The sequence below is a fragment of the Notechis scutatus genome, chromosome 3 (genome assembly GCF_049901735.1).
Source record: "Notechis scutatus isolate UNSWTSFEM ecotype Mainland chromosome 3, rNotScu1.2, whole genome shotgun sequence".
Taxonomy (NCBI): domain Eukaryota; kingdom Metazoa; phylum Chordata; class Lepidosauria; order Squamata; family Elapidae; genus Notechis; species Notechis scutatus.
The window spans coordinates 92,932,813-92,959,390 of NC_142011.1; the positions used below are offsets into that span (position 1 = coordinate 92,932,813).

Below are 26,578 nucleotides of genomic sequence, written 5' to 3' on the forward strand. Positions count from 1 at the left end.
ACACTAAAGTTCCATATATAGTAAATCTTTATTTCATTGTCAAGCCATATGTACAACATTCTTGCATGTTTTATACATTTAACACATAATTCTATAAAATCCTTTCAAAATGCCTTGGAGCTGTCAGGAGAAAAACGTCCTGATTAATCAAGATGCACTGGGGTTATGAAGTGAATAATTTTCTCATTTCAGAATGATGAATTCTTTATGATTATTTTTTTAAAAAACTTCTATGTGGTAAAGGTCTGTCAGGAAGCAGTGTTCCTCTGATACTGTTCCTGTAAGGAGAAGATTTCAATTATTTAAAGGCCTTCTGCCAAATATCTTCACAAGCCACAACCTCTATTGCACTGGGGAGTCAAGCATTCATTAATCCACAATATGAATTTGTTGCCCTCAACAGTCCAAAGAAGGGGAAAAGGTTATACTAAAGTTTTGAATAATTTCTTTAGTCATCTATTTTTAAATCAGTTATCACAGAAGAGGGCTAGTATGGCTACCAATCTGATCTTTCTTCTTCAACGATTTCTCTTTCCTGCTTAAGATGTATCTTAAGTCCTTTGTAGAAAAATGATTCCACCCCCCAAGTGGGAGAGCAATGGAGTGGAAACTGAACCAGAAAAATATGTCACAGAAAGTTAAATATTCCAAACATGTGAAGTCCTTGTTAGATACAGTTGAGTGTTACACAACATATTTTTTCATTTAAAAATGTCAATTTAAAAATGTCAGCCTCTAATCTTTACAGAGAATTACTTAGAAGTGAATCTCACTGAAGGGCTAAGTAACTGCTCAACTTTTTAAGTTACAAACTACTCTTCCAGAAATTCAGAAAGTCATTGTATATTAACAAACACCTGAAGTCTTGGAAATCTTCCCCACACGTTTCATAATATGGTATGAAAACAGGATATTGTCTATAACGTCCATAAATTTCATAAGAATTGCTATTGTCAGATCATTAATTTCACAAGAGGGAAAAGGGTTTACTGTACTGGTAGAAGAGAATATTTGTAGCTCAGGGTTGAATTGTAGGGTCTTTAGTGCTAAATAAGCTTCATTGTTTTCTTGCAGAAGTTTAACTACCAGACTAGGTAATATCTGTACGCTGATTATACCTAGTTTGGTAAAAACCAAGTGCAGAGAGCACCAAGCACACTGCTGTCTTTTCAAAGCTAATACTTAAATCATGTAAGACTGTGCTACAGTGGGAAGATGACAGTGGCTGAAAGGGGGAGAAAACTAATTTCTGCCAATTTGTCTTCACACACACACACAAATCACCAAAACAACTTTCCATACTTGTTAAAATATTTCCTAATTAGCTCAAGTAGAAACTCACCAAAGTGTATAAACTGGAAAAAAGCCACCTCGCCACTCTTTCATTATGAAGGAGTGAAGCTCAGAAAGACTATTTATTATTAAATGAATTACACCACCCAATTCCACAACTGGAGCCTGAAATCAGTCCATGAATATTGTTAAAATACTGCTATGGCATTTCTACCTAGACTAGTTAATTAATAAATTGAATTTATATATTTTTTATGAGTAAACTACTACAGCACATACAATTTGTTCAAAAAATGGCACTTATCAACAGATCCACTTGTTTATTCTCCTAGTGAATCATTAAAGACAGCTGGAGAACAGCTATGTAAATAAGGGAAAGAAGTATTCAAACTATTCACTGCTTTCACTCTTTTGAAAGATTTAAAATTAAACAACTTACAATCTCCTCTTACTCTAGAAAAAAATTTTTATTGGACTTTCCATGCATGTCTTCCTATCACTATAGGAATAGACTCTAGGCACACAGGAACAATTCTACATTTACTCATTACCATTTCCTTGTTATGGGAGGCCAAATTGTCTTTAAGATACACAAGAGTGAATCCATTTTAAACTTACAGATGGGTTCAAAGTTTCTATAACCCTCTCTCTGTATTCTTCCAATCCACATGAGCTGTTCTCTTTCCCCTGAAATTCTGGAGCATTTTGCTTCACAATCCCGTCTTCACTGCTGCTATGTTTTGTTCCATTTCCATTACTTTCTGAATGCTTTGGCACTTGGCTAGGTTCAACAATATTCGTTTTATCCAGGTCTGAATCTGTGTTGGTTTTCTCCATTACATCATTAGTCTGATTCTCTTCTTTTGGATTCAATTCAGTCTGTAAGAGATTCTAGTATCAATGAGTTACTTTAGTAACAACCAGAATTACATAAACTAATAGCAGCCACTTGGAAGAGATGATTATGAAGAGTCTAATGAATTATAAGGTCCAAAATTTCTAGTGATTAAGGTGCATGCAGACACATACACATTTCAATCTCAATTATTCACATCTTTTATATATTTCAATAGACCATATAGAAACTGTTTTACTTAAAATTTTTCAAAGGGAGTTAATTTTAGACAAGCATATTTTCCCCTCCAAACAAATTCCAAATTGATTTATTAGAAATTATTCATTTTGCTTGCGTTCTTTTTGTTCTTCCCAAACATATATTTATCCACAACATAAGTAACCGAGTAAGGATGTATTCCTAGACAATTCATCTGGGAGCAGATCCCACTGAAGTTAGTGAGACTGTCATCTAAATATACATATATTGGGTTACATTCTTCCTAATATATAGTCAATAATATTTTTCTGAAGTCAACTAAAATACATTGCAGCATCATTCCTTTTAACTATGTTGTGCTTTATGGATGTTGTCTTTTAATGTCTGGAGATGTGCAGTGGTCTAAGCTCAGTAGGTTAATGCAGTGGTCTCCAACTTTGCGGCTTGGTGGCCCGGCGGCCTGGCTAGAAGGGAGGGAAGAGGGGAACCGGCCTGTGTAAGTGACATACTGGTGAGCATGCACATGCACATGTGCATGCTCACCAGGCCGCTGCTCATGCAGCCCAGTTATGAATAGGCCATGGCCTGATATTTGGCTGCAGCCTGGAGGTTGGGGACCCCTGGATTAGTGGATAAATATAATGCACAAACACACCCAATTTAATTAGAATTAAAACTGACATCCTTCTGATTACCTTAGTTGCCAACTTGGAATGCTCTTCTGCTGGTACATCTAGTGTACTGCCAGCTCGCACAACCTCTATGTTGTTTTTATGGTTGCCATCGGATCTGGTTTGTCTGTCTGTCTGTCTGATTTCTCTTCTTGATGCATCTCCTCTATCATAAGGACCTCCTGGGATGGACTCTGTGTTTCCAGTCAAGTAACCTGCCTTACCATCTCCCCCACTCTGCTTTAGCTGCAGCATTGGTGGTGATTGATTTCTATCCCTTGGGGGAAGAGCAGGAGGCTGTGGCTTTTCCTGGTATGGTAAACTTCTTAGAGCAGTGACAGATCTTCCTGCCCCATAGCAGAAAATCTAGAAAAGAATTGTTTAAGCTCCCAAACGAAATGTTGCAATTCCAATCTTCACTTTTACTAAACCCTTTACATTGTTATGTGCAATGATTTCTATTAACCAGTAGTGACTTTCCTGTCTTTTATATTACAGCACCCTCCCTGTCAGAATCTGATTCTGAGGGGGAGGCCAAGCAGCTGACAGGGAATGGGAGTGTGGCTCCAGTGCCTGTGGAAGAAACTGGGGAAGGCCAAAGTCCAACTGGGCAGAGCAGGGGAGAGGTAGAGCAAGGCAGAGGGAATTCAGAGGAAGATCCAGGCCCACTCCCTCTTCATCCTAGGGGGGAATGGAGGAAGGAGGAGAAGGGAGAAACATGAGTTGCATGGCTTACAGGGGAGAAAAGGGCCCTGATTCCCTTCATTAGCTGCAGCTGGGAACACAGTGTTTAAAAAGGGAGATTGCATACAGCAATTTGTTGGAAGCAAATTGTGAGTTATCTTTTATTGATGAGGCTTATCTGGGTTCCTGGCGTCTTCCCAACTCTGTGTGTTTTGTTGGCCTTTGAAGTCTGCAATTCCTTATCCTGCCCTGTCCAGTTAATTGCTGCAGCGTGGTTTGTGTGGATTTTTATTTACAGTTTATATGTACTTTGTTTTCGGACTGAATTTCCTCCACTTAAAGACTGTTCTTGGGAAGTTTTTTCTCCAGCCAAAGGTAACTGGACGTTGGGGCAAAGTTGGAAGTATTAAAGGGACTTTTCTTACTTATGTGACTGTGTTGCCTTTGTGCCACGCCCTGGGTCATCACACTTCCCCAGCTATGCCACAAAAGTCTTTTTAGAGGACCCTCCAAAGAAACTGGATAAATCCCAGAGAAATTGGTGACATGACCTGAAGGTGCAGAAGGAGAATTTGATCCAGCAACCAAATTTCTGCTGATAGAAGGGCTCTATTGGACATGATCCACATGTATCCAAACAGGGACACTATATATTTTAACATTTATTAAATATTATTTTCTCAAATATTTGCTTTCAATCTTTACTATCCAGAATATTTAAATGGCATTTATTTGTTTAAAAGATTAAGAGTTCTTAATCTTTTTTATATTTATCTGAACCTTTTAGATTATAAATTGTAAACCAATATTAGAAAAATCCCTGTAGATTCAACAACCAAATCATTTTTTTATCATGGTACACTGCATTAATTTTAATTGCTACGTCAGTTTTTGGTCCAGGATCCCATCCCATTCATGCTAGAGGCACCATTTAAGGCACTTACAGGTTGAAACGATTAGCCAGTAACATCACCATCATCTGGGGGACAGCCCTTGAGGTTCATGTCCCCGTCAAGGAGCTGGAGCAAATGATGGGAGCTCATGCAGCAGCACTTGGGTCTCAAACAAAGACTTGCTAAATTCCAACCCAACGTTCACATGAGCCACTAGGCACCCAGTCCAGGATAATTTACCTAGAACATGATTGTGGATTTTCTTCAAAAAACAATGGCTTTCAAACTGCCCTTTGTACATGATTTGTCACTCTAACCTCTCGAGTAATAAGTGGCACTATGAGAAATTCAGGTGGGGGTGAGGGTGGTTTAACAACATCAGGTATCCAATTCCACTATAAATTACATCCATTTTCATCATATTGAATTCACTGGGGCCATTGTAGGTGATACACACAAGATAGATGCTGATCATAGAATTGGAATGGGCCTGGAAATCCAACTGAACATATCAAACAAAGGGGACTAAACACAATTTAATAATTAGTTCCACTACTGAACTGATCTTGCTAATAAGATGTTTTTTTCCTAGCATTCAAGTCAACTTGAATGGTCTCTGGGAGCTTATAGCTTGTACTGTGGGACTTCAGAGCCCAAGATTCCAGATGAATCTCCTTTACGCAAATACTTACCAATGTTGCTCCTGCCATTATGATCAGCACTGGAATCTGTAGAAGTACTGGGATTTCTTTCATGAGAGCTCTAATAAATTCACCAATTCCTTGTCCTATGTGCTTCAGTGGTTCTGTTATAAAATTGGTAAATGTAACAGCCAGGGCCTAAAACAGGAGACAATAACAAATATTGGAATGTTTTGACAAGCTTCATTACAGAACAAAAGGAAAACATCTAGAACTAAAAAAAAATACCTTTGTTGGAGGAACAAACAAAATCGGATTTACCAGGAGGGTTTCATAGTACTTTTGGCAAGGATCATCTTGGTACGTAAATGAAGATCTAAAAAGCTCTGTAGTCAAAAGGCAAGAAATCATTCAGTCAAACCAAAACTAAATTTTAAAGAATAAAAATTAAACTGCTTTAAAATAAAATTACATTTGTAATTACATTAGCAATACTTTACAGCACTGTTTCTCAACCATGCAAATTTTAAGATGGATGGATTTCAACTCCCAGGGGTGGGATTCTACCGGTTTGGACCAGTTCGGGGGAACCAGATGTTAAAGTTACATCTGGTTCACCGAACTGGTATTTCAACCAATTGGCTGGCCCCTCCCTGCCCACCTCTTCCCTCCCTGGAGTCTCCATGTGGCCCATTTTCAATGCAGGTAACTGCAGGGTCTGCGCAGAGGCTCTGGGAGGGGGAAAAACGGGTCTTCCCGAAGTCCGGAAAGAGGCCTACTTCTGCCTTCCGGCGGGCCTCCAGAGCCCGGGGGAGGCTGTTTTCGCCCTTCCAGAGGCCTGGGAGAAACCTCCAGACACTTGGGAAGGCAAAAACAGCCTCCTCCAGGCTCTGGAGGCCCACCAGAAACCGGAAACAAGAAGTTCTGGTAGGCCATGCCCACCATGGCCACGCCCACCCAGCAACTGGGTAGCGAACCCGTTGCTGTGATTTTTGAATCCCACCCCGGCCAATACCTCCAACAAACACATGCTTTGTGTTTCTTATCTGTACTACCTAGCAGGGCTGACTGTTCTCAAGCTAATAGAAGAGCCACCCTATTAAAAAAAGACCCTTGAAGGGTTCCTTTTCTCTGGCAACTGAGGCGTAATAAAATAAAAGGCGTCAGAGTTTGAAGAGATCCAAGTATTATTCAGATCCGCTTAGAGGTCTATAAATTTGTTTCAAATCAGTACAACCAGTTACCTAAATTTTCTATCAGGGTGTTGAAAAGTATTTCAGAAGATTATCTGTCCAAAACTATTCCCCCACTTCACCCCAAAGCTATTAGACATTTCATCATCCAAAGCTTTCCTTTCAAATCACTTTTTAAAAATTGGAAATTCTTTCAATTATAGCTTTTGGTTCATTGTTTTTTAATAAGAAATTTTTATTTTTTATGACAGACATATACAAACAAAACATAAAAAACATAAAACCATCTTTCTGTTATATACATAACAGTGTGTCAGTTGGTTACAATCTTTTGTGCTATTCTTTTTTAGCCATTACTCACAAATCATATAAATTCTCACATTGTCAACCTCATATGCTTATATATTTATCAATTATTAATCATTCATCTGACTAACCAATTGTTCATCATTTTACACGAGTTATTCTATTTTTTTTATAAGATTATATTATATTTTTTCATTTTTCCAGTTCTTAGCAAATACAATTCTAGCCACTGTTAAAACATTTACAATCAAATATTTTAATTCTTTATTGTATATTTCCGGTATAATTCCCAATAAAAATATATTTGGTTTAAAGTCTATGTGTTGTTTTATCATTTTTTCCAACCATGTGTGGATTATAGTCCAGTATCTTTTTGCATCCAAGCATGTCTACCACATATGGTAATATGAGCCAGGTATCTGATGACATTTCCAACATTTGTCCGATTTGTTCTTGAACATTCTCGCAATTCTCGTCAGGGGTAAGTGCCATCTATAAAACATCTTATACAAATTTTCTTTATAAGCAGTTGACATTGTCATTTTATAATTTTGAGACCACAATTTTTGCCATTTCTCTAAATCAATCCCATATCCAAATTTTTCCTCCAAGCAATCATCGTTTCTTTAACTTGTTCTTCCTCTAATTTAAACTCTAGCAAATGTCCATAAAGTTTTTTGATTACCTTTTCATGAGTACCTTTCAAAATTTTATTTAAACCAGTCAATTTATCATAAAAACCTTCTGTTTTAAAATCTTTTATCAAATCTAGATTGTATTTGTGCAGATGAAAACCAATTCATTTTTATACTTTGTCCTTCTAGTGCTTGCATAGATTTAAGTTCACCCTTTTCATTCAATATCTCACCATTGGCAATCCATCCAGACCTGGTGCTTTTCCAATGTTTTTTTTTTTTTAGAGCTTCTGTTAATGTCTTTTTTGGTGGGAATTTCTGTAACTCTTTTTCCAGCCTCTTGTAGTCGTCTTCCAATGTTTTGAAGGTTTTTTTCTGTTTTATATTTCTTTTTCTTGTATATTCCATTATCAAGCCTCTTGTGTAGGCCTTCACTGTGTCACAGAGATTCTGTAGTGATGTATCCTCTTTTTTATTTTCTTTAAAGAAGAAAGTCAATTCTCTCTCAATTTTCTGTTTAGTCTTTTTCCTTCAATATCGTATTATTTAAAGTCCATCTAGACCTCCTTTTCTGTCCTTTCCATACTACTGTTATTGGATTATGATCTGCCCAAGTACTTGTTTCTATTTCAATATCGTGTGTGTTGGAAAGCAATTATGTTGACATCCATATCATATCTATTCTAGACCATGATGCATTTCTATTTGAATAGAAAGTATATTGTTTATTTTCCACATTTCTTTCTCTCTATGCGTCTTTTAAGTTTATCTCATCTATCATTCGAAAGAAGGATTTTGGCAATGTCTTTATAGTTTTCTTTGTTGTTTTCTGTGTTTTATAATCCAATTTGTTTTCTGTGTTTTATAATCCAAATTGTCATTAATTATTCCATTAAAATTTCCCATCATACAAATATTAACATAGTCCAGTTCAATTATTTTCATATGTAATTTCCTATAAAAATCTTCTTGATTATCATTTGGAGCATAAATTGCTATTAAAAGTGTCTTTACATTATTATCTATTAACTTCATCATCAAAATCCTTCCATCATCATCTGTATATATTTCTTCCGCTGGAATTGTATTTCTAATGTATATTCATGTTGTTTTTTAATATGCACTTCTCGTAAGCAGATTATATCAAATTTTAGCTTCTCTAGTTTATGAAATATTTTTCTTCTTTTGGTAGCTAAATTAAGTCCATTTATATTGATTGTAATCAATTTTCTCTCATCCATTTGAGACTTTGTAAGAAGGATTTATTGCTCTAGTAGATCTTGGTTCTTGTTGCTCTCTGGGTACTACGGCTCCTTCCTTTTCAATTGCTATTGTAGATTCATCTTGAAATTCGATTAACGACTCTTCTTGTATCTTCCTCCTTTCCTCTAAAATATTCCAGACAGAATAACTCAGCTTTTTCAACCATGTCGATTCTGTGTCTTTGTTCCTGCCAGGTAAACACGAGACCTTCTGGTATCAGCCATCTATAATTTATTCCTCTCTTAAGTAACTTTTTAGTCAAAAATAAGTATTCTCTTATCTCTCTCACTCTTCTCAGTACCTGTTTCAGTACCACAATTTCTTTATCTTTATACTTTAGCGTTTTCTCTCTTTCCGCCTGCAGTATCTGTGATTTAATTGTTTTCTTGGTGAATCTGATATGAACTTCTCTTGGTAATTTATTTCTCATTGCATATCTTGTGTAGACATGGAAGACCTCATCCATTCCATCCATCATCTTCTCTTTAGTTATCTCTAGTGCTTCTGCCAAAATTTCTGTCATTGTTCCTTTTCTTCTTCTATATTTTGGAATCTAAGATAAAATTCTGACCTGTCGATTTCCCATCCCATCCTGCTCTTGTCTCATTCAACTTCACTCAATCAAATATCCATATCTCCAATTTTCTTGTCTCTTTGTACATCCTGTTCTTCAATTTTCTTAATTCTGTCATCATATTGTATCATCATCTGTTGGATATTTGCAACTTTCTCACCTGTCTTTTCGGTTCTCTGCATTGATATTCTCCGTTCTCTTTTCAATGCTCTCTGTTCTCTTTTCAATATTATCTGTTTTTACTTGTATCTTTTGGATTCCTTGCATAATCATCTGCAGTGTCACTTCCTTCTCCTTCTCCTGTTGCAACATCATCTGTATTGATCATTGTCCTCCAGATGGTAAAGAGGAAGAAGTCGGTATTGAAGAAGCTGATGCTGGTATCTTTCTACTCATCTTGCAATGCTTGATAGAAGAAAAGAACAAAGGGTGGAAATACAGGAGCAAACAACTGCCACACCAATGAAAATTTTAAGGAAAAAAGGGAAAGGAAAAAATCTCCAGGCACATGTATACCTTAATCCAATTGGTTCCAATTATATAAAAAAGAAAAAAAGAGAAAAAAACTGTAAAAAGGTTTTTAAAAAGTAGAAAAAATTTAAAAAGAATAAATTTAAGAGACAGAAGTCTATATATTCTCCTTGTTAGAAAAAATAAAACAAAAAGAGGTGAGGGGGAGAAAAAATGTATTCTAATTCCTGTATCAAAAGGCTAAAGTCCAAACATTAAAAATTCAACTGGAGGGGAATTGGAAAAAAAAGAAGGGAGAAATAGAACACTATTCTGTCAAAAAACCAAAACACTGTCACTAAATGTCCAAGGCTCTTTACTAGTTCAAAACAAAATTTCCAGTTCTCTTTTCAAGGTCACTTTAATCTTTCTTTCTTTCCATTTCAATTCCAGACTCCAATTAAAAGCACCTGTGTAAACAATCTCCATGCTCGTCCCACTATCTTTTCAGTAAAAGCTCAGAGTCCTTGAACATAATGACAGATGTATCAACAAGTAAGAAACAAAGAAAAACAATGTATCCAAGCCACTAGATGGCAGTGTTACTTATTTTCTTTCACTTCCCCTCAAATATTCAAGCCAGGAATAAACGGAAAAAAAAAAGTAGAATCATTAAAAAAGAAAAGAATAAAAATATTTTAATTAAAGAAAGTTTCAAAGGAGTTATTTAAAAAGTAAGAGTTAAAAGAAAAAAACAGTCCAGTATAGAGTTGAGAAGCTTTTACCAAAAATCCCAGTTCCAATAAAAAGGAAAAAAAAACCTTCAGTTTAACTTGTATTTAACCTCACCACTTAACCACTTTTATCTTCACTTTTAATTTCACTTTCAGTCTTTTAGGGTGTTCTCTCCAAAAAATAGAAAATAGAAATTTATCTCACCAAATTGACACACTTTCTTTCCAACTCCTTGCCAAAACTATGGTCACAAGCCATGGTCATCCCCATCTTCAAAAAGGGAGACCCCAGCCTAGTTGAAAATTACAGACCAATCTCTTTATGCTGCATTACCTGTAAAGTCATGGAATCAATTATTAACCAATCCATCATCCTCCACTTAGAGACAAACAACCTACTCTCTAATAAACAATTTGGTTTTGGAAAAAAAACTATCCTGTAATCTGCAACTCTCTTACACTACAAAAACATATGGACTACACAACTCAATCAGGGCAAAGCAATTGACGCAATCTACATAGACTTCTGTAAAGCCTTTGATTCAGTGGTACATGACAAACTACTCCTAAAACCAAAAACTTATGGTATCTCTGGACACCTGCATAACTGGATAGAAACATTCCTGTCAAACAGACAACAAATGGTCAAAATTGGGAGCGCTCTATCAAATTCTGTACCTATCAACAGTGATGTCCCCCAAGGCAGTGTTCTAGGACCAACTCTTTTCATACCCTACATAAATGACTTCTGTGATCATATTAAAAGCAACTGTGTTCTCTTCGCTGATGATGTAAAGCTATTCAACACCACATACAATACTGCTACCCTTTCAAAAAGACCTCGACTATGTATCAGAATGGTCAAACAAATGGCAACTTCAAATCTCAACAAATAAATGCTCTGTCTTACATATTGGCAAAAAAATATATTCAGAAAATAAAATACAGGCTGAATAGTCAAGACCTTGTTGATGATCCAAACTCTGTCAAGGATCTTGGAGTACTCATCTCTAATGATCTAAGTGCTAGAGCCCACTGTAACTACACAGCCAAAAAGGCGTTAAGAGTTGTTAACCTAATCTTACATAGTTTTTTCTCTGGTAATATCACACTACTAACTAGAGCATACAAAACATTTGCTAGACCAATACTCAAATACAGCTCATCAGTCTGGAACCCACATTACGTATCTGATATTAACACAGTTGAGAAAGTCCAGAAATATTTCACAAGAAGAGTTCTCTACTCCTCTACTTGTTGCAGTATATCCTATGCCACCACACTTGAAATTCTAGATCTAGAAAACCTAGAACTACTCCGCCTTCGGTCCGATCTAAATATAGTACATAAAATCATATATTGCAATGTCCTACCTGTCAATGAATACTTCAGCTTCAACCACAGCAATACAAGAACAAAGAATAGTTACAAACTCAAGGTTAATCGCACCAAACTTGATTGCAGGAAATATGACTTCAGCAACAGAGTAATCAATGTCTGGAATATTCTACCTGACTCTGTGGTTTCTTCCCCAAACCCCAAAAACTTTAACCTTAGTGTTCTGTATTATGTACAGTGGTAGATTTTGTCTTCTGTACAGATGCAGATAGATAAACTGAACAAAACATTCATACAAAGTCTTTATTATTGGTTCATCAGGTATCCTCATAACTCACATTTGTGACGAAGTTCTTCTTTAACGACTAATCCTTTGCATATCTGTCTTCTAGGTAAAAAAAAAAAAGTTATCTCCTTATCCCTTTCCTGCCATCTCGTAGCGGTAGAGGTAGAGCAGCTACCATGAGCCCGTGAGGTCAGGCAAGAGTGAAGAAACCTCCTCCAACCCATCAAGGGTCAATTTAGTGACCAATCAGGATTAGAGATGTGGTCTCGTGACATGGACTACATTTCCCAGTATACCTTAACTACATTTACCATGATGCATTCCCTTAAGGGGACAGCTCACAATTGCTAACTAACTATCCAATTCCCATAGACTGGCTGGACAGCACACTTAGACTGTCTACTATTGACCTCACCCCTTTCCTAAGAGGTCTGTAGGGGGCTTGCATAAGTGCACCAACATGCCTACTGTCCCTGTCCTATTGTTTCTTTTATTTTTTTTATTTTTCTTATATGTATCCATGTATTCATAACTATGTTTTTACTTATACCTATTATCTTGTAAGCAATTGACAAACCAAATAAATGAATAAAAAATAAATAAACTTTCTTCCATTCCGGAGCTGTCCCAGCTTCAGCAGCTTAAATGGCTGCCTCTCTGCAGCCGGAAAAAAGGGCTTCTCCTGGATCTACCAGGGAGTTTGCGGTGTCCCTGGGATCGACAGGATGTGCCCTTCTCAGTCACCATCTCTACCGAACGGTTTAGGTCCAGTTGGCCCTTCCAACAGTGGAAATATCAACAGCGATCTTAGAGCCTCCAGATCGCGAGTCGTACCGCCGCGACGCCAACTCCGCCCTCCAGCTTTTGGTTCATTTTGTTGTCTTATTTTTTATTTGTGGCCTTACTGTTCTGATTTTTTTCTTTTCATATACATGCTTTGAAATTTTGTGAAAGAAAAAGCAGCATAGTGATAAAAACACGTGTATTTTCAAAAAGAAGTTGGGCAAGAAAAGGTTACAATGGCAGAACAGAGAGGACAAGCTACTTACCCCAAAAGGTGTCCGTCCATCGAATCTTCTCCAAACATATTTTATCAACATCTCCCATTTTGGCCATTTCTGACTGGTGTTGAGCAAAGGCCTTCTACAAAACAAAAAACAAAAAAACTCCTAAAGAATTCAACAATTCTTGAATAAAATCAGTGAATCTATTTTTTTTTTTTAGTCTTTCATTTAAAATGTGCCTTAAAAAGAAAATGGATCCAATGTAGATTCATCACTGTTGAGGCTAATAAGAGAACATGGAAGTTGTGTTCTATGTCTGCAATGCTTGGAGTGAATGTTGGAATTGGCAGGTCTGTTCTTTTCCACCTACCAATAAGATCATGCAAACTAGGTCTTTCTTCACTCCCTCCTAGGAAGAGAATAGCTCTCTTTAGAAATGGCATATGCAAAGAATAAAGGAGGACCTCAAAGCCTCTAACCTTTTAAGACTAAATGGTGTGAAAATAAGATAAAAATGATGAAACATAAGAAAAAAATTATTAAAGAAAGATTTTATCTTATATATTCTGTATCCTTTCCCACATCAGCAAAAACTATTCATGGCAGCAGCTCAACCCACCGTCAGAGTGGATGTCCTTAGATGGGCTCAACATCAGTATCCCATTTTGCTAGGTTACTAGTTACTAAGAATTTATTTCATTTATCTTTTGATTAGGCTTATATCCCAGGTCTTTCTTTCAGGAATTCAGGATGGAGTAGATAATACTCCCTCCTCCAATCCTCAAACCAGAATCTATGAGATTGGTTGGGTTGACACTGACTGGGCAAATATCACCTAGCGAGCTTCCTTTGCAGAGCAAAATTATCATATCTGTGCTGCTAAACTAATGTATTTTGGAAGAGCAGCATTTTATTAAACCATTTATGCCTTTAGTTACCATTTTTGGGGTAGGGAGATATGTTTCATGGTATCCAAACACATATAAATTCTACATTATAACAAGTAAGCACAGTTCAGTCAAATCTTAAAGCAGCCCTGCTCTACTGCCTGTCACTCTTATTGAATAAAAAACCAACTGTGTGTGGCAAAACAAGTTCCTCAGTTTGAAACACATATATCATTTCAGAATAAAAATAGGTTATGATCAATGTGAGTTCAAACACTGTGATTTTTTGATTTAGTGAAAATTATAATTTGATATCAGGTCGTATTTAAAGTGAGCCAAAATTCAGTTAATGCAAGGATAGTAATTGTATGTGCTAATCATGTAAACCCCTTGCCTTGTGTGCAAAATGGAGAAAAGTCTTTAAGAAAAACTCAAAGAACATGACGTTCATTTGGAAGAACTACAGCAGAATACATCAGATAACAGGTACATTTTTGCTATGGATTCCTCCCCCCTTTTGATTTATTTATCTTACATATTTATGAGATTTATGTAAGAAATTTCATTTCCATTAGAAAAGAATAAACTATTATGTGACTTTGTTAAAAATAAATTTAAGTTGCAAGTATACTCTTTTAATCTTTTATTCTTTTTTCCATTAATATACATTATCATTTATATTTTAAAAGTTCATTGCATGTTTCAATCAAGCTGGACAATTGCTCTGTTTCCATTGAAATATCAGTGTGAATAGTGGAAGTTTGAATAATGCAACCATTACGTGGGATGCATTATTCATTATTAGCACTAACTGATACCTACCTATGTTGCTGAGACTATGCAATTAAACAGCGGGTACCATAATGTGCAAGTTTTCTTTTGAGGCCAAACATATATAATCAGAAACGGCTGTGAAAGTCTGACTCACAGATGAACACTATACGGAAGCCTGATGATGGCAGATGAGATTCTGCCGAAACGCGTTGCTGAAACTTTAAAAGCACAACTATAATGATGTGGGAAAATACCCGAACAAAGATGAATACCATACATATAAATACACGCTAAAACTTAAGAATGAATGAATGAATGAATGAATGAATACATACATACATACATACATACATACATACATACATACATACATATATATATATATATATATATATATATATATATATATATATATATATATGTTTTCTTAAAAGTTTTCGGGTATTGAAAATAACCGAACATAGCTGAATACCATACATACATACATACATATACATATATATATCTATATTTGTTTTCGTGAGATTTTCACGGTACAGGGATGTAGGTCTCGGTGTGTTTGGGTCTTTTCCATGTAAGATTAAGAGTATCTTGGCGACGTTTCGGCGAGGTCCCACTCGCCATCCTCAGGCTGGTGCTTTCAGTTTTGTGCCAGTGCAAGTAGTGTGTGTGTGTGTGTGTGTGTGTGTATGTGTATATATATATATATATTTGGTTTCTTAAGTTTTCATGGTACTTACATGTATGGCCTTCGGCTTTGTTCGGTATTTTCCCACGTCATTGTACTTGTTCTTTTAAAGTTGTAGCAACGTTTCAGCAGAATCTCATCTGCCATCATCAGGCTTCTGTATTGTGTCCGTCTGTGAGTCAGACTTTACAGTGGTTTCAGATTTAAATTTGGGGCAGCCTATTGCTGTGCCAGAATGGTTTTTTCTTCAAGCCAAGCTGCACTAAAGGCCTCCAATAAAGTAACACAATGCTGCCAGCCAATCAAGATACAAAAAGAGCCAAAAAACAGACAGAAGATATTAGAGACACCAATCAAGCAGAACACAACAAACTCCGAGACCAATAAACACAGACCAAGACTCCCAACCAATCAGGATGAAGAAAAAACCATTCTGGCACAGCAATAGGCTGCCCCAAATTTAAATCTGAAACCACTGTAAAAGTCTGACTCACAGACGGACACAATACAGAAGCCTGATGATGGCAGATGAGATTCTGCTGAAACGTTGCTACAACTTTAAAAGAACAACTACAATGACATGATACACTGCTCAAAAAAATAAAGGGAACACAAAAATAAGACATCCTAGATCTGAATGCAATATTCTTATTAAATACTTTGTTCATTACATAGTTGAATGTGCTGACAACAAAATCACACAAAAATTATCAATGGAAATCAAATTTAGCAACCCACGGAGGTCTGGATTTGGAGTTACACTCAAAATTAAAGTGGAAAAAACACTACAGGCTGATCCAACTTTGATGTAATATCCTTAAAACAAGTCAAAATGAGGCTCAGTAGTATGTGTGGCCTCCACGTGCCTCTATGACCTCCCTACAACGCCTGGGCATGCTCCTGATGAGGTGCAGGATGGTCTCCTGAGGGATCTCCTCCCACACCTGGACTAAAGCATCCCCCAACTCCTGGACAGTCTGTGGTGCAACGTGGGCGTTGGTGGATGGAGAGAGACATGATGTCCCAGATGTGCCCAATTGGATTCAGATCTGGGGAACAGGTGGGCCAGTCCATAGCATCAATGCCTTCATCTTGCAGGAACTGCTGACACACTCCAGCCACATGAGGTCTAGCATTGTCTTGCATTAGGAGGAACCCAGGGCCAACCGCACCAGCATATGGTCTCACAAGGGGTCTGAGGATCTCATCTTGGTACCTAATGGCAGTCAGGCTACCTCTGGCAAGCACATGGAGGGCTGTACGGCCCCCTAAAGAAATGCCATCCCACACCATTACTGACCCACTGCCAAACTGGTCATGCTGGAGGATGTTGCAGGCAGCAGAACGTTCTCCACAGCGTCTCCAGACCCTGTCACATCTGTCACATGTGCTCAGTGTGAACCTGCTTTCATCTATGAAGAGCACAGGGTGCCAGTGGCGAATCTCCAATCTTGGTGTTCTCTAGCAAATGCCAAACGTCCTGCACGGTGTTGGGCTGTAAGCACAACCCCCACCTGTGGACGTTGGGCCCTCATACCACCCTCATAGAGTCTGTTTCTGACTGTTTGACCAGCCACATGCACATTTGTGGCCCGCTGGAGGTCATTTTGCAGGGCTCTGGCAGTGTTTCTCCTGTCCCTCCTTGCACAAAGGCGGAGGTAGTGGTCCTGATGCTGGGTTGTTGCCCTCCTACGCCCTCCTCCACGTCTCCTGATGTACTGGCCTGTCTCCTGGTAGCGCCTCCATGCTCTGGACACTACGCTGACAGCCACAGCAAACCTTCTTGCCACAGCTCGCATTGATGTGCCATCCTGGATGAGCTGCACTACCTGAGCCACTGGTGTGGGTTGTAGACTCAGTCTCATGCTACCACTAGAGTGAAAGCATCACCAGCAATCAAAAGTGACCAAACCATCAGCCAGAAAGCATAAGGACTGAGAAGTGGTCTGTGGTTACCACCTGCAGAACCACTCCTTTATTGGGGAAGTCTTGCTACCTGCCTATGCTTTCCACCTGTTGTCTATTCCATTTGCACAACAGCATGTGAAATTGATTGTCAATCAGTGTTGCTACCTAAGTGTACAGTTTGATTTCACAGAAGCATGATTGACTTGGAGTTACATTGTGTTGTTTAAGTTTTCCCTTTATTTTTTTGAACAGTGTAGGTCTAGGTGTGTTCGGGTTTTTTCCCATGTAAGATTTAAGAGTATCTTGGCGACGTTTCAGCGAGGTCCTACTCACCATCCTCAGGCTGGTGCTTTCGGCTTCATGCCAGTGCAAGCAGTGTGTGATCGGAGCTGCCGTTTCTCTATAAATACTGGTGGTGGGGGCTGGTGTGCTGGGCTGTTTGGCTGCGCTGCTGCCTCTTGATTGATTGATGGAGTTGATGTTGGTATAATGGGCTCTGTGATGGCCTTGTGAGTTTTGTTGTGGAGATATCCTGGATCTTGTGCTGTAATCTCCTGGGTCGTTTGTTTTGTAGTGATCTTTTTTCCATTAGCCTCTCGTGTTTTGACGGCTTGGGTAATGGGTTGTGTGATGGGCTTGCGAGTTCTTTTATGTGGTATCCTGGGTCCTGCGTTGTAATCTCCTGGGTCGTTTGTGTTTTGATCTCTTTTCCATTAGCCTCCTGTGTTGTAACGGCTTGGGTAATGGGTTGTGTGATGACCTTGTGAGATTTATTGCTGTGGTATCCTTGGTCTTGTGCTGTGATATCCTGGGTCATTTGCTGTGTTGCAACTTCTTGAGTTCTTGTGGTGTAATTTCCTGAGTTTTCTGATGTGATATCCTGAGCGGGTGGCTGTGATGTAGCATTTTGGGTTTTAGTCTGGCTTTGAGTTTGGGGTATGGGTCTGTGTTCTTGGCATGTGTCAGCTTGTTTGGTTTTGGGGTCGGGGTGTGTGACAGCTGGCGAAGCAGCCATGGTCTGGTTTCTGGATGGTGGTTGTCCTTCGTTTATAGGATGGGCCTGGGCCTGGGTCTGATGAGGAGGATTGACGGTGGTGTCCCGTGTTGTTTTGGGTCTGGTGTTGGTTTTTGTGGCTGGGACTCGTTTGTTGGTGAGGGCTAGGTTCCAGATGTCTGGTAGGTGGGAGGTGTCATCCCGTCTATTCATGTTATGGGGGTGTTTCTCTATCCTGATGGCTTCCCTGATTATTCTCTTGCTGGAGTGTTCAGTGTTGGATATTAATTCGGTTCCTTCAAAATTAATTTCACGTCCTGTGGCTTTAAGGTGCTGGAAGAGGGAGGAAGTATTTTCTTCTCTTCTGACTGCGTTTTTGTGTTCTGCGATGCGTGCAATTATTCTCCTGTTGGTTTGTCCAATGTATGTGGCTGGGCAATTGTTGCATGATATTTCATAAACTCCTTGGTTTTCTAGCTGGATCTTGTCTTTGGGTTTTCTTAGGATGTTGGCTATTTTTTGGTCAGTGCCAAAGGCTGTCCTGATATTGTATTTGTGGAGAATTTTGCTGATTTTGTCTGTGGTGTCTTTGATGTAGGGGAGGATTGTGATACCGTTGTCTTGTTGTGTGTCTTGGTTTTTTGGGGGTATCTCTTTTCGGATTAGGTTGGTGATTGTGTTTCTTTGGAATCCGTTGGAAATTAATACGTTAGTGAGGGTGTGTAGTTCTGTTCTCAGGTGGTCTTTGTCAGCTAGGCGTTTAACCAGACCATGGCTGCTTCGCCAGCTGTCACACACCCCGACCCCGAAACCAAAGAAGCTGACACACGCCAAGAACACAGACCCAGACCCCAAACTTGAAGCCAGACTAAAACCCAGAATGCTACATCACGGCCACCCGCTCAGGATATCACATCAGAAAACTCAGGAAATTACACCACAAGAACTCAAGAAGTTGCAACACAGCAAATGACCCAGGATATCACAGCACAAGACTAAGGATACCACAGCAATAAATCTCACAAGGTCATCACACAACCCATTACCCAAGCTGTTACAACACAGGAGGCTAATGGAAAAGAGATCAAAACACAAACGACCCAGGAGATTACAACGCAGGACCCAGGATACCGCAACAAAAGAACTCGCAAGCCCATCACACAATCCATTACCCAAGCCATTAAAACATGAGGCTAATGGAAAAAAGATCACTACAAAACAAATGACCCAGGAGATTACAGCACAAGATCCAGGATATCTCCACAACAAAATTCATAAGGCCATCACACAGCCCATTATACCAACATCAACTCCATCAACCAATCAAGAGGCAGCAGCGCAGCCAACCAGCCCAGCACACCAGCCCCCACCACCAGTATTTAAAGAGAGACGGCAGCTCCGATCACACACTGCTGGCACTGGCACGAGGCCGAAAGCACCAGCCTGAGGATGGTGAGTGGGACCTCGCCGAAACGTCGCCAAGATACTCTTAATCTTACACGGAAAAGACCCAAACACACCTAGACCTACATACTTACTGAAAATCTACAAAAACAAAACAAAACAAACCTACATACCTGTACGTTGAGCCGTGAAAATCTACAAAACAAATATATTATAAATATCTATATATATATATGGCAGAGAGATCTGCTATATAATATATAATATATAATATATATATGTGTTATATATATATATATATATATATATATATATATATATATATATATATATATATATATATATATATATATATATATATATATATAATCCTCCATACTTTTTCTAAATAAATTTACACTGAGAGCTTATGCACTAGAGACAAATTCCTTGTGTGTCCAATCACACTTCGTCAATAACAGCAATAGCACTTATATACCGCTTCACAGTGCTTTACAGCCCTCTCTAAGCAGTTTATAGAGTCAGCCTATTGTCCCCAACAAACTGGGTTCTCGTTTTACCAATCTCGGAAGCATGGAAGACTGAGTCAACCTTGAGCCTAATGAGATTCGAACTGCCAAATTGCAGGCATCCTGCAGTCAGCAGAAGTAGCCTGCAGTACTGCATTCTAACTACTGCGTCACCACGGCTCTATAAATTCTGTAAAATTGTTTACCTTATAGAGGTACATCCAGTTCCATCCAAAACTGATGAGAAAACTGATGATCATAAGACGTTTCATCTGAGTCAACCAACTAACACGTGTCCATAATTCTGTCGCAATAATGACTGAGATGCTTGCTAAACATAAAAGAACCTTTTGGAGAAAAATAACAAAGAATACAGGAATATAGTTGGTGAGAATCTATTAATTTCAATAGACACATTTCTACCTTGTGATTAAAAATATGCTGAATAAACTGAATTTAATAAGTATGATTTATTACCATCTTTTATAACTTGTGATAATGCATTGTGAACTGGGAGATGCTTCATCTCACTTTGTTTTTGCACTCTCAAATAGACAGTGTAATAATCACAAATTCTATTGAACGTCCAGTGGAAAACTATGACAAGAAAATTATCTAGCTCATATTGTTCTTCTTTTGCTCATTTTTGAATAAATGAATCAAAAAATTGAGGCGCTTCATCACTATTGAGAAAAATCACAAAAAATTAAGTTGTTCTCATATTATTGGTGTGTGGTTTGTTGATTTCTGTTTAGCATGATGTGCATTTCTCTTGTAGCTTGTTCATGATTAAAACTACTATACAGTCATATCAGGAGCACTAAACAGATTGCTAATTGAAAGTATGACATCACTATTGCCCAAGGGATATCTATTTGAGGGCTCCTTTCATGTCCCTGTTGAAGTACTCACCGAAATGTATCTATCTACTTGTGTTTGCCACTTCTGAACTTCTGGGTCAGCAGGAGCTGGAGCGAATGATGGGAGCTCACCCCATCCTGCTGCAGCAACCAGGTCTCAAACATCAGCCCAGGGTCTAACTATGTGAGCCACCACACTCCTATCGTTAAAACTAATTTAGCAGTAGGGGTAAGAACAGTAACCATTTTGTTACTCATGCTATGAGATTTACCATTCATAAGACATTGTATTTCAGAAAGCTTCCTTTACCATGAAGACATTATATAGATCAACCCCAAATGTGTCTTCAAACTTCCATTTCCATGCTTCATAATCATGAGGTCTACAACCAATCAGGATACTATTAACGGCTTCATCTAGAGATGCAGATTTCCAGCCTTCTTCCTTAAGGAACTTGTTAATTTCATTAACTGATTGTCTGTTGAGGATGATCTCTGCATCATAATGCACTTCCCTGGTATTATCATTGGGCTAAAATAAAACACACACAAAATAACCAAAGCAGCCAAAACTCTTTTTCAGAATAAATACATGCAAAGATATCACAGCTGGTCAGTCATATGCTAAATCCTAACTGGGTGGCCTTTCAAAGGGTCAGGCATAGTCATCAAAAACTACCCTCCAGAACGAGGATTAAAGAAAATGTGTGTTTGGCTACAAAATACCCTGAACATTAAAGATGCTACACTACTATCCCCAATCACAGTATAGTTTGGATGTTGTTGTAGCAGGAACCAGCCAAGTGTGCCCTGAAAGCAATTAAAACTTTTAAAGTATTCTTATATTGTTAAAGCAAAGTATTAAATGAGAAACTACCATAAAGCCAACCAAAGTGCCAGCCTCTGAATCATTTACATTTACTTTTGGACTCCACCCAGGCATTGTGGGCAACTTAGATAATAAATCAGGAGTAAATTCAGCTCAGTCACTCAGATAATTATCTTCAGTGAGGTTACAAACTTGAGTTCACCTTCGAGTATTTTCATGACTCAGTAAACCCACTGCAGCATCAATCTGTAAATATTAGTACCTTTGCTTGGCAAGTACTTTGCGAGTTTACTCATAATGTGACCAGAGGATTCCAAAAGTGTCCATCACCCAAAAAGCTTTTCTGCATCTACTTAATGGCCTCAGCATTATCCTAAGTCAAGAGTCTTCAAACTTGGCAAGTTTAAGACTTGAGGACTTCAACTCCCAGAATTCCTGAGCTAACATGACAAGAGGAAGAAATCTGGGATTTTCATACATAGTTAAGAAGGCCCCAAAATTATATTAAGGAAAGATCGATTCTATCTCAAATTGCTAAACATGTAAATCAGGCAAACTAAGGCCTCTTCAAGCAACTCCTCTGTACTTTTGTCGCTTGCTTCTTGACTGATGTATGCCATTTAATTTGTTAGATAGACCAGTTTTTTTAGGTGGACAGTTAGTTACTCAAGCTCATGTACTTAGCAATGAGAGAATACACATATTAATAAAAGTGCTCAAAATTCTTAACTGATTCTTAGGTACTCACTAGTCCAAGTCTTCCAACTTCATTTAAAATCTTGTTCAAGTATCTTTTAAAAACATGAATGCTGGAGCTTTCATGTAATTTTACTTTATATTTTTTTTCATATTCATCAAGCTGGAAAAAAAAAGTCCTCCAAAATTATCTCTGATATAAATTGATGGAAATATAACAAGCAGATCTGATTATTCTTTCACATCTGGTAGTAATACTGTAAATTCAAAAGTTTTGGAAAATAATTCAAACCAGAATGAAACAAATCTCAAAACTGAAATTTCAACCCGAGATATTTTGATTATATTTTACTAAATCATATAGTATAACCGTACAAAGCATACATTCCTTCAAAGTATACTGAATTAGCTGTATATGTGGGAATTGCTGCAAGGATAATATATGTCTTTCCTTAGAAAGGATATTTGATTCTGTCTATGGAAGAACAACTAACCAAGTTATGGGAGTATGCTTAATATCAGGCTAATTTCATATCTTAAAAGTAAATCTAACACAGAATTTATTCAAATTGAAAATCATTTCTAGATTACAATACACGGATTTGTGTCACATCCAAAATGTGGGTTTCTTTATGCATAAAATCTATATTTCAATTTTATAGGATTTCAAAATCAGAGCTGATTTTTAGTAATATAGAAAATAGATTCACAAGGCTGGAAGGGACCTATAAGGTCATCTAGTCAACCTCCCTGCTCAAGGCAGGAGTCCTTATACATCCTGGTGAAATTGTGGTCTAGTCTAGAAAACCTCCAGATCTGTTGAATATTATTATTATTGTTGTTGTTATTAATATTACATTTATTTGCCACCTATCTCTCCATGGGGCTACTCTAGGCAGCTCACAACTATAAAAAACCCCAAAAAATAAGAAGGAAGTTTCAACAAAGCAAAAATAAAACAACAGAATAAAATAAACAAGGAAAACAAGACAAAAAATACATTAACATGACTAGTAAAAAAAATATGGATAGATAGGATTCATTTTCATTCATAATTGTGTGGTTTATATTTTGCTGACCACGGTTCTTGATATTTATCTTTTTTTAGATTTAATAGTAATTTTTAAGCTTTAGTTATTCACAATTAAATAATGATATGCTATAAAATTATAACTTCTATATTTGTAAATCTCTTGTTTATTCTTTTGTATTTGTCTTCCATCCCTTTTCTTTGTTTTTTTTCTTTGTTGTGTTATTTTAAAATGTCTAACAAAATGTATACTGAAAAATTTCAGCTGTTTATAGCTGAAAATGAACATTAACAGCAGTTATTTTTAAATGAACATTAACAGCAGTTATTTTTAAAAATATGGGAGATTATCTACTAACAATATAAAGTAGATATTTTAACAAGGTCAGAATTTATTCAATTTACAAGTAAGCAATATTTTATTAAAATATGCATAGTCAACTGGCATGCACGTAAACTAACCTTATGAGTTACAGAATCTAGTTTTGTTTGGCATCTGGAAATTTCAATTAGATTTTCTTCGGCCACTTTTGTTGGTGGTAATCTATTATTTTCAAAATCATCCTGATTCACATGCTGAAATTTTAATCATTTGTTAATATTGAACAGTGAAACTGCTTCATTCTGCTAATTTCTACAAAAAATATATAGTTAGATATATATCAAAGGTAGAGATTGACAAAAGTATATACTAGTTTCAGCAAATTGGACAACAATGTCAATTATGATCATATTGAGGTCTCTCCTGCCTGATTATGGTGACAATTGTCCACAACTCACAGATGTTCATCAAAAAATTCTTCATAGTCAGGAACTTTGAAATGTTTTTTCTCCTGATAGTAGTCAAAACTATACGTTTGAATGGGGCGTGACTAAAATGCAGAAAGGCTGCTCACAATGATCATACAAAAATGTTTCTGTCCACATAGATTTTTTTGAGTGAGTGGTTAATGTACACATGATTTATGGTATTGGAGTTAATTAAAAAAAAAAACAGAAATGGAAGACCTGAATATCAATTCAATTCTAGTTTCTTCAGAACCTCTCTTTTGTGGATTCTTAGGATTCTTAAAACTGTTTTCAAAGCTTTAAAGCTCAACTTCAAGTTTGTGAATTTGATGACTTTGTGCCTCCAAGGAAGGAGGCATTCCTGATATCTAAGGTAAACAGCTCCTAACCTTAACCCTAAAGAGATGGTTTTGAATTTGCATCATAAAGAAAGAATATTTATTATATTTGTGTTATTATCCAAAGCAATTCCAATATCTCTGTTTACCTCGTCAGGCTTTCTCATTGTTCCTGATGCTGCATCATAATTCAACATGTCTGTTGGATCAATCCATTCATCTTTCTGAGCTTCACTCCTTCCTATCAGAAGGACTGGATACAGGAGCAAATAAAGTAGCATTCTCTGTCAGGGAGCACATTGGATGATTTTTTAAAAATGCACGAGTTTCAGGACAAATTCAACCATCTAGTGCTCAATATTTTCCAAATTATTGAATTGTCTGGCTACAAGCTATCTCACAGCAATGCATGACCCAACCTCTGCTCAAAAGAGGAATATTATTTGTGTACTTATTAACATAAACAATATTGGTTTCATCCTTTTGGCAAATATGCGAGGCTGAACAGGGAAGAATCCACCCTTATTCATTTCCACAATGCTGTTGAATAAATATCAGTGAACATCACACAATCCCATATTTGATTTCTCTATTGAAAGAGAAATGATTAAACAGCTTTCATTTTCACTATGATTTAGTATCTAGAATTCACTTAGAAAGAGCTTAATGTAGAATACATTCTTTATTTCAATTGTGCATAGGGAAAGACAAGCCAACTACAAGTGAAAAGAAAAAGAGCAGAAAAAAGTTTGCCCCCACCCCAGGAAATAAATAATACATTCTTTCTGGTAGACTGGATACATTTGCAAAAGTAAGATTTGTGTTTATTCTTTCACTTTCGTTATCTGTAATTAATCTTACAAAATAAACTTCTCAGAATAGACGTTGTAGGGGACTTTAGAACCGAAGTTCCAGCTCTTAATTTTTTTCTGGGTGATGAAGTAATAACATTGATGTGTTTTCTTCTTGGTTTCTTCTTCTCTGAATAGCCTGGCTATTCAGTAGTGACCTTAGGCCAGTCATCCTCTTTTAGCCTATCTCATTACCATGGGGATGCTGCAATGGTCCAAAGGGTGGTGGGTGGTAAGTCACTTTTTTTTCTGTGCTATTGTATAATTTTGAAGGGTCACTAAATGAACTGTTGTAAGTCGAGGGCTACCTGTATTATGAATATGCGTCAAATAAATGTACCATCGGTCCTTTTCCTTTTTATGATGGCATTGGGGAAAGCCGCCTTGGGAAAGGAAATTGTGGGGCAAGGTTGCAGGAAACGCATGCAGCATGCCTGGCTGCAAATAGAGAGAAACCTCCGTCCGTTTGCCCACACAAAATCCTACGAGTCCCCGAAAAGTTGGCTGCACGCCACATGCGCAGGCCCATTTTAAAAGCCGAAGCCCCCTTTACTGGGCGGGAAAACGTGCTGACAGCGCCCAGCCGGACATGTTTTCCTTCAAGAGGGGAAGCGGTAGGGAGTGGCAACCTCACTCGGGGAGGCGTACCCCCCGCGAGCGCAAAGCGCCCCGCTTCTCCCTCGTCTGACCACCACACGTCCCCGTCCCCGCCCCTGGCCTGAGCCCGCCCAGCTCCCTCGCCGCCTTTTCTGTTTCTCCTCGCCCGTTTACCCGAAAACGCTTCTACCCTGCGTTGACGCCCGGGAGCGTCGTCGCCCGTCGTGCTGGGTTCTCTGAAAGGCAGACGCTGATGATGTAGACGCCAAGCGTTGCACTTCGGGAAATCTAATATGTCCGGTTGCCGAGATAGGAGGAGTTGCTGAGCAAAGTTTCAGGGGTTATCTGGATGCTTCTGCTCTGGGTCCTAAGTTGTGACTGAACGAGATAAGACAGGAACTGCTT

The 26,578-nt window shown here is 37.9% G+C and overlaps 1 protein-coding gene across 2 annotated transcripts; it reads right to left on the reverse strand.

The window, feature by feature from the left end:
- Positions 1 to 9: 9 nt before the first annotated feature.
- On the reverse strand, positions 10 to 26,578 carry CLCC1 (chloride channel CLIC like 1). 2 transcript variants are annotated; one of them, XM_087960779.1, is made up of 12 exons: positions 26,348 to 26,578; positions 24,875 to 25,009; positions 24,061 to 24,174; positions 22,621 to 22,731; positions 21,354 to 21,575; positions 20,390 to 20,530; positions 13,065 to 13,158; positions 5,525 to 5,622; positions 5,288 to 5,434; positions 3,043 to 3,384; positions 1,912 to 2,184; positions 10 to 278 (listed from the first exon to the last, which is right to left on the reverse strand). In XM_087960779.1, exons 2-12 carry the CDS (start codon positions 25,004 to 25,006, stop codon positions 249 to 251), a joined length of 1,704 nt encoding a protein of 567 aa, XP_087816905.1. In that variant the 5' UTR covers positions 25,007 to 25,009; positions 26,348 to 26,578; the 3' UTR covers positions 10 to 248. The 2 variants fall into 2 exon arrangements, with proteins under 2 accessions (XP_087816905.1, XP_026527540.2); XM_026671755.2 differs by having other exon boundaries at positions 1,912 to 2,172; positions 26,348 to 26,466.